At 49.1% G+C, this 18082-nt stretch overlaps 4 protein-coding genes; all 4 read left to right on the forward strand.

Annotated features, from left to right (window-relative positions):
• Positions 1 to 4476: 4476 nt before the first annotated feature.
• On the forward strand, positions 4477 to 4985 carry FFUJ_07401 (uncharacterized protein; the record flags this gene model as incomplete). XM_023577648.1 has 2 exons in its annotated part: positions 4477 to 4729; positions 4822 to 4985. 2 exons carry the CDS (start codon positions 4477 to 4479, stop codon positions 4983 to 4985), a joined length of 417 nt encoding a protein of 138 aa, XP_023430681.1.
• A 1222-nt stretch (positions 4986 to 6207) lies between these two features.
• FFUJ_07402 (uncharacterized protein) lies at positions 6208 to 7559 on the forward strand (the record flags this gene model as incomplete). XM_023577649.1 has 4 exons in its annotated part: positions 6208 to 6460; positions 6530 to 6759; positions 6847 to 7150; positions 7219 to 7559. The coding sequence occupies 4 exons, from the start codon at positions 6208 to 6210 to the stop codon at positions 7557 to 7559; spliced, it is 1128 nt and encodes a 375-aa protein (XP_023430682.1).
• A 1182-nt stretch (positions 7560 to 8741) lies between these two features.
• On the forward strand, positions 8742 to 11330 carry FFUJ_07403 (related to fluG protein; the record flags this gene model as incomplete). The annotated part of the gene is made up of 1 exon (XM_023577651.1): positions 8742 to 11330. The coding sequence occupies one exon, from the start codon at positions 8742 to 8744 to the stop codon at positions 11328 to 11330; it is 2589 nt and encodes an 862-aa protein (XP_023430683.1).
• Positions 11331 to 14218: 2888 nt separating this feature from the next.
• Positions 14219 to 17722, forward strand: FFUJ_07404 (related to protein histidine kinase; the record flags this gene model as incomplete). XM_023577652.1 has 2 exons in its annotated part: positions 14219 to 16917; positions 16969 to 17722. The coding sequence occupies 2 exons, from the start codon at positions 14219 to 14221 to the stop codon at positions 17720 to 17722; spliced, it is 3453 nt and encodes a 1150-aa protein (XP_023430684.1).
• Between the last annotated feature and the right edge of the window lie 360 nt (positions 17723 to 18082).

Raw genomic sequence — 18082 nt, forward strand, 5'->3', positions numbered from 1 at the left:
CGGACACGGGTGCGCCAGGCGTCGCGAGCCGACCGACAGCACCAATTCAATTGCAGTTCGACAGCAGAAACCTTGACTGTGCCTTGGGAAATGAGGAATGGGTGTAATAATAGACATACCTTGCAGTATAGCAGGAAGACCAGTGGCGATGCCAGGTGGGTGGATTATCGCAATGTCGCAAAAGCAAGCAATGTCAAAAAGTAGTCCACGAGGGACTGTCCAAAGTTTGAAAGATAAACAAAAGAGAGGTTGAAGTCGACGTGAGAAAGGAAAAAAAGGTAGGTTGGAGGAACGAGGCGTGCCGATCAGGTCTCGGTCCTCCTCTCCTGTCCTGTCCTGTTTGCTCAGTAGATTTGATTTGAGTTGAGTTGAGTTGAGTTCAGGTCAGGTCAGGCCAGGTCAAACTCGCGGATTTGGCTGCTGCTAAGGGTCTCATTCAGCCGGCGGATTGTAATTGTATGCAGCCCCTGGACCCAGAACAGGCAAGCCTGGGTACGGACTGGAAGGCTTCTGTTCTGGCTCTGGCGTTAGAGATTCGGCAAGATGAGCCAGGTAGACCTTGTTCCGGGGACGGGACCCTGAGGTACAGGATCGACAATACAAGGTAGCGCTATGGTGAAGGTACTGCTAGGACACTCACTGTCTCTGCTGTCGCGGTGCTGCACGCTGTATCAGAGGTCGCAGCGCAGCAACTGCCTACTGGAGTAATAGGATTTGCGACCAAGTCTCGAAAGGGTCTAGCCCCTCGGACAGATTGATGATGGTGAATGAATGTGGATATGGATGCCGATGGGATGTTTCCACAGAAGCGGCCGGGGTGGACGGGGCTGGGATGGCAGCTGGAGGTTAGGCTGCTACTGGACAGAGAGTCTGGACGCAACTCCACTATATCCACCGTTCCTGGACAAGCGGACAAGGGCCCTGCCAGTATCGCAAGGGTTTGAGTCAGGGACTCTTCTTTTTTTGAGGGTCGACGGAGCTGGAGCGGAGTCGGGATTTGATTGGGATAGGGGTTGTGATGGTGTTCTTCAGGAGTTCGCTGGGTTCGCTATGTATCGTGTCGTGCATTGGATTAATTAACGTTACGTGGAAGAGTTACTAGAAGTCGCCTAGAACACACTGTGCCACTGCGATTAATGGGTAGACGGACACGGATGGAATGAATGAAAGGTATGGCCAGCCTCTCTTTACCTACTCACATCACCACATACATGGGCTGTGGCCAAAACCTCCTTTGATCGTGATATCTTCAAGCCTAGTCAGGTTCATAGCTTCTCCGCGATATTCATTACTAGCATGCGGCTAGCTTCTAAGCCTCCTCGTGGTTGCTCGGCCCTTGGGGGGAAATATTAAATGACCCCAAATGCACCAAAATTCGCTGGTGTTCCACCCATCGAGGGGTTGTTTTTTATTTCCCCCCCTAGCTCGGCAAGACCGTCTTTCTGCGGTTCCAGGGCTCCTCTTATCATGACTAGTATAGGCCATCGTCCATCGTGGAACAGTAGCTTGGATTTGTTATTGGGTTGGGTCAAAATACCTAATTACCTGCATGCGCTTCCATGACAGAGATGCCAACGTTAGCGGCCAGATACTGTTGGCCGATATCTTGAAGCTGCAAGAGCCTGCTTCGAAGAATGAGCGTACCGTGCGAGTGAGTATAATAAGAGTCTAATGTTCTTGATTTCTGTATGGGATCGTCAGGCACTTTTCGTATCGCTGCTGCTAGGCTTCTATGATACATATGCCAGACTGTACTCTCTACTATAGTCTGTTCCCATTATAGCTACCGGCACAGTCACAGATAACCTTGCTCGCCTGCCTGCTTGCTTTTAGCCGTTGAAACACATGAACGTCTTTATCGTCCCAGATTGCTTCTTTCGAGACTCTGTTTCGCTGAGACGTGGATATATGTTACATCGGATCTGTTTCATATAACCATGCCATAAAACTCAGTCGTAATTGACTTGTTACATGTCATTTGCCGAATAGAAACAGCAAATATCATTATCACCATCCCATAATTACACACATACACGACCTCGCACGGACAGACTCAGCTTTTGTCATTATCAGCAACGTTAGAGACAGAAAAAGAGACCCGTGTGTTGTTAGACGAGCCAGGCCAGGCCAGGCCAAAGACAAGACCACTTAATCATCCCTGTCCAGACTAATAGCTACATATGGCGTAGGTGTGGCAGCCACCACAAATCAGATGGTTGATGCTTTGGTCCGTGAACTGAGAAAGCTCCACAAGCCACGCGGGTCAATGGAATGCTGGCGCTGGCTCTTTTGTTCTACTCGGGATATCACAATGGATCGTGAACGAACCAAGCATGGGACCTACCATCCAAGTCGCTCTCGTCTCAGGAGGTAACTTTCCTCCGAGGCGAGATAACGACATTACCCATGATCCATTGTGTGAACCGGTTAATCCGTACAATGATCAGCAGTCTATGCTCTCCACGTGTTTCGTAGCTGATCGACACTACTGTATGTACGATCATGATGAACCAGTACAGATTGTGACTGGATATCCATCCGTCAATGATCCATGAGTGATTCCAGTAATAAACCACCTGGGCCACCTAGACCCATCAGATCCTCTCCTGATAAAATCAAACGAGTTAGTTGCATAGTATTCCCCTGGCCCGAACGAGCAGTTGCGATAAACGTGGACGATGACCATGTTAGTGGTTATTACACTCACAATTCAAGACTCAATTCTCAGGGCCAGCTTCTGTCCATCCACTCACTTCACTTCACTTCAGCTCAGCTCAGCTCGACACCAACCCAATAAGAATGCCCTCCGCTACGTGTGACCGTGCGGGATGGCCCAGGAAATTATCCAAAGTCGCTACCCGTCATGGTATCACTACACCCGATACCACACCACACTGGAAGGGCAACTTGCAGGTCCTACTGTAACCCGTCAACAACAGCAACAAAATATATAGACTTAGAACGTTCAAGATCCCATCTCTGTAAAGTTTACCGGATAAGAGCTCCCTCTCGCCTCAGGTATAGACGCTATCATAAAGTCAAAATCGGGCCCGAACCAACGGGACAGGTCTCGGAGCCCCGGATCCATCAGGTTGGCTGGCTGTCACATTTTGCCCCTCCAAAAGGCTGACTAGCACTAAGACGAGGTCAGTCTGCGATGCTACAGTATGTAACATACACTGGCTAATAATCTGCGTGACAGCAACAGAAAAAGGTCGGACATTTTCCTACGTGCCGGGACTGAGCGGAGAAGAGGGCCGTACAATGGCTCCCGGGTGCACGGTATAGGTACGACAGAAACAATGAAAAAAGAGGATCGACGTCAACAAAGAAACCTAACAAGCCTGGTGCTTGCAAATGTTTTAGACATTGCCTATCTCGAGACTCACTTAGTCACTCTCCGATCTGTCTCAGTGCGCTAAATTCATCCCCTGCAGCTTGTCAGCTCAAGTTATCCAGCCACTTTTTTGTATAAGGCGGGCTACGTTCTCAATTGGCGTCTTGAGGGTACCGTCGGAATATGGATCCAATCTCGACGAGATGAGTACTGTAGTCTACGCGTTGCTGCAGAACACCAGGTCCCATGTACTTCGTTTGACTGCTTGCTGGAGCGACAAGAGTACGGTTCAGGCATCTCATTACTTGCTGTTACTCAGTCCCTTTCTCACGGCTCAACTTCAGTCAACGGGTTATGCAGCGGACAACACAACAAATACTCATCAATGCGCATCGTCTCTCCTTTGTCATATATTTCTTTAGCATATTCTTTGAGTATTAGCGATCTAATCATAGGTCACCTTGTGGCTACAGCCCAGTCTGCCCGTGCCTCAGGAACAAAGCTTAGACGAAACGCCTTGACATCACCATCTCCATCTCCATGTCTGCTTGATTTAAAAAACCAGGTGGCTCTTCAAGCTCGGCCCGAAGTCTAGTCATCGTTCCCGGCGCTTCAGGCAATAGCCTACCCTCTCCCTGGGACATGTCCATGCGTCGATGTTTGCTCAACCGCCTGCTCTGCCAGTGGGTGCTAATTACAGCAGCATGAGCCTGACGCCTCATGCGCGTTGCCTTGTGTTGGGAGCTGATATAAGGATGATCTGCAATGAGGGCTGCGTCCTTTGAGTTGTGGTGTTGGGAATCGGTTATAAATAGACAATATCATGCCGATCACGATCCTAGAAAGACCAGAGATCTAGCTGTAGCTCAATGATACATGGCACGTATTGCAGTGGGACGAAAGTCCCGACAACACGGTCTATATTTGTGCTCTAATTCTGGTTACTCGAACTGGGCTCGAGATATCTATTTGACCAATGGTGGGCTCGATGCCCCAAGTGATGTGGCATAGCCAGTCCATTGCTTCTTCAAAGCTGAAGAGTGAGGCTTTCTTTCGGGTACCACCAACACACGCTATCCCGTGACATGTTCCTCAGAGATATATGGTCGAGCCCAATGGTTATCGATTCGCGTTCAGCCATGCAAGTGATCAGTCTCCTTGGCATGAAGCTGGCTGTTGCTGAATCGAGAGTTTGCCTGATCCGCTGCAAGTCGCCGAAAGAGCTTGGTCAAGAAGACAAGTCCCCTCTGCTCTCACTGCTACAACAGCAACTAGTGTCACTTCGATACTTCAAGCGCGGAGGCCGATGTAATGGCTGCGGTATGGGTTGCGCTTTGGAAGCCCTCCAAGCGTTCCTGTCGTATTCATTAGAGAGTGCGAGCACTGAAGGGGGTATCACAACTTTACCTTTAATATTTCCATACCTACATAAGCGACATACTTCCTTTTCTAGACTGACACCTTCGATGATGGTTTCGGGGCAGGTGGCCATCAGCTCGCCGCGGATGCAGAGCTCAACGATTCGGCTGCTGAGTCGGCAGCACTCCTTGCATTGGACGTTCTCTCCTCGACACATAACTATATGAACATTGAGTTTCGATCCCTCAGGACACTGGGCTCTTGGAGGGGCACATACTCACTGGGATAGTGTTGTGGTGGTGGTAAAGGAGTGGCAGGACAATTACACGGCTATAATGATAATGCTTGCAGTGAGGCAAGTCGCGATCAATGCAAATATATAGGTATCGAAGAAGTGAATGTTCTTTCCAGTAAATCCAGTGCACTGTCTTATCGGATTCACCTGTCGAACAACCAGTGTTCGAGTACCGTCGTCTTGAGGCCTGCTCTTTGGAGAATGGTTAGAGCTACTTGTTCACCAAAGCGAACAACAGAACAACATGTTTAATACGTCTTGACGGGACGTTATTGCGTGCCTACGGATATTGTCCAGTGTTTCTATTTTCATACTGTTTCGGTCTCTAGTGGCATTTGGTGGTCCCCGAATGTCTTTGTTCAAAATGAAGACAAGGGAATGAAATCATGAACAACTATGGTTTCATCCAACTCGATCACAAGTTGCAGAAACAAAGAAGTCTCATTACATGATCCACTAGGTTTCTTCAAGGTGTTCGGAGTTCGTCGTGTTTAGCTACCGCTGAGTTACTGTAGACTCCATCCGCGATGCTAACAGGCACCAGACAAATAATAGAATGGTGATGAGACAATACTTGTGATCTACACATGACTCCGCTCAAATATGTCATATAGCTACTTATTTGGGTAACCGCTTCGTCAGGCCCCGGTGATTGTTCCTCGCCAGTAACAATCTCGGCTTCACAACTCGTGCCGCTGAGTTTGCGAGACCGATTTGTATATCAACAAAAGGAGAAACTTGCGAAACATGACAGAAATCGTTGAAATACGGATTGCTTGAATCATTATCTATTATCGAGTCTCGGTTCTTAGCCAGTTTATTGCTAATTCTGCATGAAAGAAAGGGGCATAGATGCCGACTTGGGTATCAAGGTGGGTGTGATATTCAGCTCTAATATGATTTTCTTCAGCGGGAACCTCTGGGATGATTATGTCCGTGCTTGAAAGTGAAAGCACATTCCTAGATGTTTCGTGGCGACTGTAACATCCTGCCACTGGCAAAGGGTGTCGAGTTTGCGCTCATGGCAACTCTTATTGTGCCTATTGAAAGATGGCTATTAAGCAAACAATTAAGCAAATAATAGGTTTATGGCCACAAGATCTCAGCCGTAGCAAGTTTCTTCTTCTTCTTCTTCTTCTTTCATGCTGGAATATTTCTCCCAACATCACACAAGTCAATCAATTAACTGTCAAGTCATTCCTTTCTCTAACAAACAATGTGGTCTCGCCCCTACGCTATGCCGAGGGACTACTTACTCCCTTTTCTCTCAGCTAGCCTCTTTGTCATACAACTTGGTCTTTCGGTAAGTGACCTACCGTCCATCAAGCTCATGCAAGATATTGTATGTGAGCATGTCCATCGAGTCGATAGCCCTGAGCTTCTTCCAGAAGAGAAATGTCGGGATGAGCCGGTCCAGCAACGACTTAACTTCATCATGATGGGGATGCAAATATCCGCCACTATTTCGGGTATGTTTCCATCACATCTCATACATTTACTTGTTAGGGTTGTTTGTAAGACTTACGACAAAACTGCAGCTACCCTAGTTGCGTTCCCCTTGGGTGTTCTCTCAGATCGAATCGGCCGACTTCCTGTACTGGGTGCAAGTATCTTCAGCATGATACTCTCAGAGTCATACGCCATGTTCGTATGCTGGAAATCAGACATGATCCCACTCGAAGCAATTTGGTGTGTCGGTGTCGCACTTCTCTTTGGTGGAGGTCGAAGCGTTGCTGAGGCCATGGTATTTGCTATCATTGCGGACACGGTACCCGAATCCAAGAGGCAAGCTTGAATTCAGAGGGTGAGATAAACCAATTTGCTGACGAGTCTTCCTAGATCATCGTGGTTTCAGTGGGTTGTGGCCTCTGTACTTGCTGCTCAGCTCGTAGGCCCTATGCTATCAGGAGAGCTGGTTCGGTCGTCTGTATGGATGCCACTATTCTTGTCCTTGGGCTTGGTACTCGGAGGCGGCATCATCCTAGTGAGCTTGACACCAGAGACACTCAAACTAAAGCAGCCTCGAGAGGAGGTAAGCGTTGGGCCGTATGACTATTGCCTAGAGTCGAACATGTTGAGCCTGGAGCCTCCCAAGAGAACATCCGTCATGGTCACTTTTAAGTCGATGTTCTCTAGGCCTCTCCTCTGGCTTATCCCTGGTGCTGTCATGACAATACCACTAGCAACAGTGCAGACTGATATCGCCATTCGCCTAATGCCCATACAGTTCAACTGGTCACTCAACCGTTCTATACTTATTGTATCTTTGCGAAGCTTGGTCACACTTCTCACACTATGCATACTACTACCCGTCATCACATGTTTCTGGAGCAAACTCACACGTTCGTCAACTCATCGCAGATGCTCAATTCTAGCTCGCGCGAGCTCGTTGCTATTCTTAGCTGGCTGCCTCTGCATGATGATGGTAACAAAGGAAGCCTTCATCATTGCAGGCCTAGCCGCGTCGGCACTGGGCTCGGTTCTACCTACGCTCTGCCGCGCCATGTTAGTTGGGATGACAGGGGAGGAGAGAGCCGGGATGCTATTCGGGCTGCTGGCGGTCTGTGAGATCCTGGGTTTTCTCGCTTGTAAGACAAGCATGGGGGCGTTGTTTGGGGTTGGGCTGAAGACGTGGTTGGGGATGCCATTTTGTCTGGGAACAGCAGCTTCTCTTATCATCAGTCTAACCACATGGCTGGTCCCCATGAAGCTATTGAACACTGGAGATAGCTGATCAGTTACGGATACTATATCATTGATTCGATGTTGGCCGGCATACGTTGTCTGGAGTTGGCGACTGACTTGGGACCTTTGAATAATTTACCATAGTTCAATTACCCTAAAGCATCACCATTACTAACAAATTCCGACATTATTAACGTTACACATAAATACACAGTAGCTTCTCCACGGCAGCCGCTTTGAAACTCTATACTCGAAGAGATCATTCTCAAATTGGAAGGTGAATTATCCATGCCGTCCGTCTTATCATTACACGACGTTGCTGTCGCAGTGTTTGCCTGTGACACCATTCGCAAACGATGATGGGAGATCGGCGTGAAAGAAACCAGTTTTGAAGGTTCCAGGGACTTATAAGTGAGACAAATCCAGGCCTCAATGTCGGAAGTATTATCTTACTCAACATACATAAGCACCGGAATAGACCATTGCCAGTACACCCTGATCTCACCGTAGGTATGCAAGATGGACCAACAAGAACAGCTCGAATATCTGCAAGTCTCGGATTCTCACATTTTTCTTTTGCCATGTCAAGGCCCATCAAGAGTTACATAGTGAAAAGTCAAAATTGATTGGGCTTGGCTTAGATCAAATGCCCCGTCATAGAATCAGCAGATCAGAGGTAGATGAGACACGGGAATGCAAGGGTATATGCAATAGTACCCAATTATGTTATGTTATGCAACTCTGCCGTGTGTCAACCGTGGCAGATTTCGCCAAATTCCATTCGACCTTGACTTGGCTGGCTCTGTTCAACCTCGATTACTCTGAGGCTCTTACTTCCGAGCTCCGAGAGTTGTGTATCTCGTAGAGAGACGACGTATAAGAACGGCCATCACGTCATATCGCCGACTTGTCAGATGATAGACTTATCTGTAACGACACCAGGTACACTCAACTGAGCAATTTATAAAGACTCTTCTGTACTCAGCCAGAGACTTGAAGCTACACCAAGTACCAGATCTATCTCCCTCCCTCCCTCTCCCCCCCTCTCTCAGAAAAGATAGTGAGATGGCGGCCCTAAAAATCGAGACAGAAGAAGCTCTTTGGCAGGTCATTCATGCAACACCCATTATTGATCATCATGCCCACCCTCTTCTGAAGCTGAGTGCTATAAGAAAACATCCTCTCCTATGCATCGCTACCGAGGCCTACGGAGATGCCATTGAAGACTCAAAGACAAGTTTGGCACATCTTCGTGCTGTCAAGGTTCTTGCCAACCGCCTAGGCACCGACACAACTTGGGAAGCCGTCGAGGCTGCTGTCGCCAGAAAGCAAAAGGGAAACTATGATGAATGGATAAAGACGTGCATGTCAGGCATCGAAAATATCTTGGTCGATGACCTTCTGGGCGACCCGGCTGATGTTGAGCCTTACCACACGCTCAATGCATATACAAGAAGCCCCAACAAGCGCATCCTTCGAATCGAAGAGGTCGCAGCGAGCTGTATCGAGAAGGCCTGTGGTCAGTTTTCACACCCTTCAGAGGCATTCTCAGGATCTGTAGAGAATTTCATGAACGCCATCTATGATGCTCTCGATGACTCGGAAATTGTTGCCTTCAAATCTGTTATCTGCTACCGAACAGGCCTCGTCGTCACTCAAGTCACTGACCTCGAGATTATAATGCAACAGTTCCAGCTTATCTTTGACACCAGGAAAGAAGACGGTGCTCAGCCGTTTGAGAGACTTGACCATGAGCCGCTCAACGATTACTTCCTGCACATTCTGGCGGGCTTGATCCAGAACAGTGAGGATGAGCACAAGAAACCTATCCAGTTCCACACTGGTCTTGGAGACAACGATATCACACTATCCAAGTCGTCGCCCGCACATCTACAGGAGTTCATCAAAACATACCCAGATGTGCCAATTGTTCTTCTACATGCCAGTTATCCTTTCACTCGTGAACTGGGATACTTGGCGAATGTTTACAGTAATGTCTACGCTGACATTGGCGAAGTATTCCCCTTTATCAGCCGCGAGGGACAAGAAGGTGTAGTCCGACAAATCCTAGAACTCTGTCCAGTATCAAAGATTCTCTGGAGCACCGACGGACATTACTTCCCGGAGACTTACATCATAGCCGTGGATCAGCTCCGGGAGGTGCTGCAGACCGTGCTTGCGGATTATGTCCACAAGAGAGATATGACCTGGACACAGGCAGCTCAATTAGTCCAAGACATCCTCTTCAACAACGCCAACAAGCTATACGATCTGAAGCTAGAATTCAAGCCATTGCCGCCAGACTCGAGTCAGGGTCTGGAGTCTTCTGAGCAAACGCACGTTGCGACACTGGCTAGATTCCTCAAGAATAAGGAAGAACCGAGATTTTTGCGGGTGACTTGGACTGACTTCATCGCAATGTCCCGGGCAAGAGCAATTCCTATGCGCCGCGTCTGGTCTATGCTGCGAAACGGCGAAGACTTTACACTGGGCGTGACAAAGGCTGGTCTTGGAATCGACCAGAGAGATTCGCCAGTGCCTAGTATCACACCAACAGGAGAGTATAGGTTGCACCCCGATCTGAGCAGCCTTCGAATTGGTCCCCGTAAGGGGCATATCAGTGTCATGGGTGACTTCAAAGAAAAGGACGGCACGCCAGTGCCCTTCTGTACACGGACCCTCCTAAAGAAGACACTCAAGCAGGCAGCTGAACAGGGACTCGAGTTCACGCTCGGATTTGAGATCGAGCTTGTGCTTTTCCGCCGCGGTAATGAGAACAGGTTCGAACCACTCGATAGCGATGGACACATGTGGTCGGTCACTCGGGCTCTGGACCATGAATCGGTGATTGAGGTTCTTGAAGATGCCGTTGAACAGCTCGATGCTGCTGGTGTATATATTGAGTTGATGCACCCCGAGAGTGCCAATGGGCAGTACGAGTTTGTTCTGCCCAAGGCATCGGCGCTCGAGGCAGTTGACACGCTCCTCTACACCAGGGAAGTCATCAGCAGCTGCGCTGCAGCAAAGGGATACCGCATGACGCTTCACCCTAAGCCATATGCCATGTCTTGCGGAACAGCAGCGCATATGCACATGTCTATTTCATCACCTATCGGATCGGATAAGCAAGTCTACGAACCCTTCTACGCAGGCGTCCTGAAGCATCTCCGAGCCATTGCGGCGTTTACATACAGCAGCATGATCAGTTATGAACGTGTTGTAGACGGCTGCTGGGCCGGCGGGACTTGGGTAACATGGGGTACCCAGAACCGTGAAGTGCCACTACGTAAGATCGAGGGTAGTCATTGGGAGATCAAGTGTATCGATGGACTTGCTAATCCCTACTTATCGCTTGCGGCGATCCTATTAGCGGGCACAAAGGGCGTTGCTGACGAGGAAGAGCTGGTCTGGAAAGACTGTGCCAAGGACCCTGCATTGCTGTCTTCGGTAGAGAGAGAAGAGCTCAACATGGGTGCAAGGTTGCCCAGAAGCATACAAGAGGCGCTTGCGGCGCTGGGCGAAGACGAAGAGCTGACCAAACTACTTGGACCCGAAGTTGTTGAGAGATTCATCGATATCAAGAAGGCAGAGACAACTATTCTGGAGGAGATGGGAGTGGATGAGCGGAGACAGTGGGTTATGGAGCGATACTGAAGCTGACTGACGATGAGGAGATGGATATTAGCTAGTAGACTGAAAACCTGGCATCTTCAGTAAGGCTTTCTGTACGGAACAACAAGTATATCTTCCCTGTCAGCTGAAACATTTGATGCCTAGTGTTATGATGGTGACTCCGCTCGCAGCAATGGGGCACGAAGCTCTGGAAGTGATGTTCTAACATGGACAGGGCGTTCGCGAAACCCGATGTCCTGGGTACGGTACCAGGGATTATGCATGGAGCCCTTCTGATCAACACCAGCAATAGCAAATAGGCTACTCCGGTAACTTTGATGAAGATGAAACTAGCCTACGGCAGAGTGACATGACAGTTGGCTCAGTGGCAGTGGGGAGGTGGCTTGTTTGAGGGGTTTCTCTGTTGGAATGAGGCGCCCGACATACAGTCTAAGCATGCGAAACTAGGTAGGTAGATACTAAGCTGGCTGGTAGGTTATTTGCAACGTCGCTGCATTCCTTTGCATTCCATGCGTTCTGTTGACGTTGGAATGGTCGGATGCACTTCAAGAGCAAGGAGCAGTAGAGCTCTAACGATTATGATCCTTGTGCTTATCATGAAGAGTTATCCACAGATCATTGTGCTGGGTTTGACCTCTGATAGGGAGGGTTATGGGTTATGCAAAAAAGTCTGGACCCTACGGATACCTAAGGTAGGGATGGATCGTATCATATCATTTAAAGGTGCCTCTCCAAGTGGATCGCCCGACCCAAGCAAAAGTCGCTGTCGATCCAGCCTCGAAAGTCAGATCTAGGAATAAAGAAAGCTTGGCTGAGGACCCCACTATTTCTCGTTTTTATCCGGGGTCTGCTCGCTTCTTATTCTGCTGCTTCTTCATGGGGCGTGGAAATTAAACGACGGAGTAGAGAACCCATCACAGGCGTAATGTCCGTGGCCAACTTTTCTTCCTTTTTATCTATTTAATCTTGAGATGCTTCAAGAACGAACTAGCTCCCAAGGGACTGAGGCACTAAGACCATCCTAGGAAAAGTGCCCTGACTAAAGACGAGCCTAGCAACGCTGGCCGGGCTGCTCTTTGCGCTATTCGCAACAGTTCCAGGCACGTCGGTCGACTTTGCCGTCCGTTGACATTTGCCATTGACAGTGAATTTGCCATGGGGATGAGTGGATTGGACGTTTCAAACAGAATCCACAGCAACATTCTTTCAACGGAACATGCATATGCTTAATAAGATCCAACGTTGACCGACCAAGCTCGCCTCTGTCTATACCTAGGTACACTTCATGTTTCTCTGCAAGATTGACTTTATGTAGACTCTACACTTGGGCTGGTCAGGCAAACCTTATTTATTAACGAAAGAAATCCCCATTTCTCAGCTGGGCCCTGTCAACGGAAATCACGGTGTCGCGCGTCGCATCCAGCAAATTCTACCCGTTGATGGCTGAAGCCGGTTCGCTGGAAACTCACCCCGTCCAATCCATGGCTCAATGGCCTTGCTCGCTGTTGATCAATGTACGCGATCGGCCGGGTTGTGGACGATCACTTCCTTTAACTAACATGTCCATGTCCATCACCCGTAGCCGAACTCAATCTAGTATGTATGTATGGAGTTTGTCAGTCAAAAGTCCAATAAGTACTTATCGCCAAGGGGAATAGATTAATGCATGCGGAGGAGCTGTCGGTTGCCAATATTCCTGATGGCTGATGCTGAGTCTGCACCCAAAAGTAAAGAGAGAATGCTGTCTGCTTCTGATGGATATGCCCATCCTTGATATTGCATAATATGGATCCTGGAGATTAGTCTCTTTGTGGTTTAGGTTTCTGAGTGGCTTCACCACTAACATTAACAGGCCAGCCAGAAATCCGCGAAACGGGCCAACAGCTCGTAGCTTATTCTCCTGTCTGTCTATTTGTACCTAGGTACCTAGGTAGGTAGTCTACTACCTCGACATGCGTATCCTGCGCAGCCCGCTCGGTCCGGTAACAACCCGTATTATTGACTCAGGTTGCTTGTTCATTCAGCTCCAGGGCAATTCCGCATTCTCAAGTTTCCGATGTTGATTCACACCAATGATTTAAACTTGATCCAACCAGTCTTCCAAGAATATTGCCTCAAAACCCAAACCGCGGCAACGAATTCGTGTGCGTTCTTACAACAGCCCAAGCAGCCGTTTATTGAGCCTCCCTCCACGCGTCGGCTCTTCCAGGGACCAAGCTTTTACCACTGCGACAATTCAGCCTACAGAATGGCCTAGTGGCCCAGACAGCTTAGTACCCACGCGCCCCCCCCAAGAGATTCCGCCGATCGCTACCGTTTCCAACACCACTCTCCTCCCCAATCTCCATCCATAATCCATCTCCCCCAGCTCTTACATCCCCAGTCCTGGGTTGTCTTTGTGTATCCGCCAGCTGCAGCTGCGACTTCGCACGCATTCACACTACTCACCCTCCTTTCAGTCTGAGCCAGCAAAAGATCGAGTACTACTCACCCAGCAAACAGAGCCGACGTTTGTGCGAGGACATTTCGACCTTATTCCAGACCTCATCCTTTTGTCGAGACACTTACCAGTCCCCGGGAAGGCCGAGTCAGCACACCACAGTCTCACTACACTACAGCTTTCGCCTCCCTTGGCTGTGTTTGTCGATCCACGATCCACAACCATCAAGACCCTCCACGACGAGCATCTCGAGTAATTCTAGGCGACGGCCTTAGCGACCACCAGCGAAGACGGATTACGATCCCGGACCTTCACGGCGAGCCTCTTCAACTTCAACTGGCTCTCATTCCAATTCAGCTTTTCAGCACGACTTCCTTCGTCTGCGCCTTGCACTGGACCGTCCCAACGCAACCGACGATGCCGCGTCGCCGTGCTCGACCCTCTTATTCTTTCTTCTAGCCTGCCTACCATGAGGATCGCCATTCGTGAGCAGCTTGCAGCCCTCGTTCTTCTTGCCGTTCTCGTCTCTCTCGCCATTGTCTCTATTCCAACATGGATCTATGTCAATCGCTTTGTAGTCGACATCGAGCGCGAGGGTCTGCAGCTCACGGCTTCCCTCAAGGCATCCCGGATCTCTGCAGAGCTCGGCCTCATTGAGACCATTGCCATGACTATTTCTTCTCGAATTCTCGTTCAAACAGCATTCACAAATTTCTATAATACTGGTGAGAGAAACTGGGAAGATGCCCGCGAAGATCTTGAGAGCGCACTTGCTGTCAGCACCAGTTCTGGTCTGTTGCAAGTAAGGCTATACTCGAGGAATGAGACGGGCGCTTCCAATGGCGGTTTACTCAACGTGACCTCCCGTTCTGTACCGGAGATCATTCTGCCCTATGGCAGTTCGACTGGCTCCGAGCTTCGACTCGGTGATACTGATGAGGGCTACCCACCGACTCTCTTCCCCAATCTTACATATATCAATCTTGATCGGCCAAGTTCTCAGCGCAATAACACAACAGCTTTTGCAGCCCAAGCATTCCCAGATGTCAGGATTGCCCGTGACGGTGGCTTATTACTGGGACCACTAGTTCTCAATGAGAGTGCCGCTCTCCTTTCCGTAACAATCCCTGTTCGGGACAACAACGATACCTTCATCCTTGGCTACATGACTGTGGTTACGCTTGCCGAGTCACTCACCGCGGTTCAGGATTCTCGTGAAGGATTGGGAAAGACGGGTACCGTCTTACTCATTGGCCCTACTGATCGGTCAAATCGCTTCAACAAAACTCTACCCGCCAGCAATGCGTCATACACCCCCAACCGTGAGGAATTTGGTAATGTGATGGTCAAATTTGTCCTTCCTCCTAAGAATCCGGAAGGACAGAAGGATCGTCATGATGTTCATCAGTTTGTCAGCGAGACTGGTAACAGAGCATTTCCTGTCAAGTATTACCCAGCAGCGTTCGATTCGTTCACAAAACATTTTGATACTGTCAACAACGCCAGCGCTCTCCTCAACACACACAACGAACAAAACGCCCGTGTCGCAGTTGGATTTGCTCGAACGCAAACTCCTCTGGCAAACTGGACTGTCATCGTCGAAAAAGCCAGATCAGAAGCCTATAAGCCGATCAACACTTTGCGGAACATCCTGCTTGGAACCGTGTTCGGTACTGTCGGCTTGATAGCCTTGCTAGTCATTCCATGTGCTCATCTTAGTGTGTTGCCTATTCGAAAACTCAAAGCGGCCACAGAAAAATCAGTCAATCCCCCAGGATACGAAGACTCGTTCATCGATTCGGATTCTGAGTTTGGAGAGGAGATTCCAAGTTCTGGAGGGATATCACGACGATCGAAAAAACGAGGACCAATAGCGAAATTTATTCGAAAAATGCAGGGCAAGTCGAATGGGCCGAGTTCGAATCGAGATATTGCTCGCCGAATGTTCAAAATCCCTGCAAAAGTCGATGACCGGAAGCACTTCGTGACGGATGAGCTAACTGAGCTGACACGAACCTTCAACGATATGAGTGACGAATTAGTAAAACAATACCTTTCCCTTGAGGTCAAGGTGGCAGAGCGAACAAGGGAGCTGGAGGAGAGCAAGAAGGCAGCGGAGGCGGCTAATGAGAGCAAGACGCTTTTCATTGCCAACATTTCCCACGAACTGAAGACGCCCCTGAACGGCATTCTTGGCATGTGTGCCGTATGCATGGAAGAGAACGACATCGTTAGGATTAAGCAATCCTTGAAGACACTCTACAAATCGGGCGACTTGCTGCTTCATCTCTTGGAGGACTTGTTGAGTTTCTCCAAGAACCAGATTGGCCAGCAGCTCAACCTTGAACTGAGGGAATTCCGACTGGCCGATATCCGATCACAGATTTTGACCATTTTTGACAAGCAGGTTCGAGAAGGAAAGATCAATTTCTCGGTAGAGTTCATCAGCTCCGACAATATTGAAATCAGCACTAGTCCAGACAGAACGAATGGGGAGACAAGATTACCAGCACTTGGCCCCTATGGAACTGGAAGATTAAAAGACATGTGTCTATGGGGCGATCAACACCGAATACTTCAGGTCATCATAAACTTGGTGAGCAACAGTTTGAAGTTCACGCCTCATAATGGCAGCGTCTCAGTCCGCATTAAGTGTCTTGGAGAGGCAGAAGTCGTTGCTGAGAATGAAAGCCGTGCATCATCAATATCGAAGAACTCACGGAATAACTCACGGACTGGGCGCCCTCGACAGCGTGGAAGCGCCAGCTCAGCAAACTCGGGAGGCTCAGGAAACCGGAACTCGATCCCGAAGTTCAAGGGCACAGGAACCGCCCTGTCCATCAATCCTATGGACCCAAAGGCAACTCCTCATGTCCTGGTTCGGGAGCGATCCCCTACGCCCCCTCCACCAGGCGCCAAGTCGTATGTGTTCGAGTTTGAGGTACAGGATACTGGTCCCGGCATACCTGAGCATATGCAGCAAAAGGTTTTTGAGCCCTTTGTCCAAGGAGATCTGGGTTTGAGCAAGAAATTCGGTGGCACTGGATTGGGATTGAGTATCTGTCACCAGCTAGCAGGCCTCATGGGTGGTTCTATCAGCCTGCGTAGCACTCTGGGTGTCGGCACAACCTTCACTATGCAGATCCCGCTAAAATACGTGAAGGATCGGTAAGTCCCTGACAGCGAAATTGTTACAAAATTACTCATATTTAGATCCAGAACTTCCAGCACTGCATCGAGCAGTGTGAAATCCCGTCCAGCGAGCGTAGATGCTAGCGATATAGAGCCACAGCGCGTTGCTCCTGGTACCCCGAAGCCTGCAACTGAAACCAAGTCAGCCAATGCCCTCAACCCACAACCTCGACTGGTCGGATTAAGCCAGCCATACTTTGCTGCCGACCCTCCATCTATCAAGAGTGCAGAACAAAAGATGGCTGAGATTGACCGTGCCATTGCCAGTAGGGGTGGCCAAGGCAGGCTACGCGTTCTGGTTGCCGACGATAACTCAACCAACATCGAAGTTGTCAGCCGCATGCTGAAACTCGAGGACGTTTACGATGTGACTATTGCGAAGGACGGTCAAGAGGCCTATGATCTGGTGAAAGCGACAATGGAGAAGAACCAGGCATTCGATGTTATTTTCATGGACGTCCAAATGCCTAACCTTGATGGGCTACAAAGTACTCGACTTATACGCGAGATGGGCTACACATCCCCCATCGTTGCTTTGACAGCCTTTTCAGAGGAGAGTAATGTGAAAGAATGCATTGACTCAGGCATGGACGAGTTTCTCGCCAAGCCTATCAGACGGCCGGCCCTTAAGCAAGTGCTGAAGAAGTTTGCAACAATCCCAGAGGAGCCAGAAGACGAGAAGCGCTCTTCTTCGCTGAAGCCGAAAGTTAGAACGAATGGTAATGCTGTCCAGCCACACAAGGAGAGTGAGAACGGGGCACCACGAGAGAAGCATGGATGAGCGCCTTATCCCTGGTTTGCTGCGCACCTACGGAGGTACAGAAACCATATCTATACCAAAGGGACAAAGATCCCCCATACACCACCTTAACCGACATACATCTCTTACCTATTTGTTTCAAGTTGCAAAAGTCTAGCGGGAGGAATTGTCTTTTCTGGAGTTTGAGCATATTTCTTATCAATTTTTTCAAGGGGGAAGCGGATCAGGAAAAGAACCGCTCCAGTGTCTTTTGGCTTGTTCGGGTTATTTGTCACGCACATTGACGAGCATCGCGACCTCTAGCTCTATTTTGATTGTATTTCTGGGGTTTGCCATCACATACAGTTGATCGGCGCGCACGTATATAGGCGTACACGTTTT

The sequence above is a fragment of the Fusarium fujikuroi genome, chromosome FFUJ_chr05, assembly GCF_900079805.1.
Source record: "Fusarium fujikuroi IMI 58289 draft genome, chromosome FFUJ_chr05".
NCBI lineage: Eukaryota > Fungi > Ascomycota > Sordariomycetes > Hypocreales > Nectriaceae > Fusarium > Fusarium fujikuroi.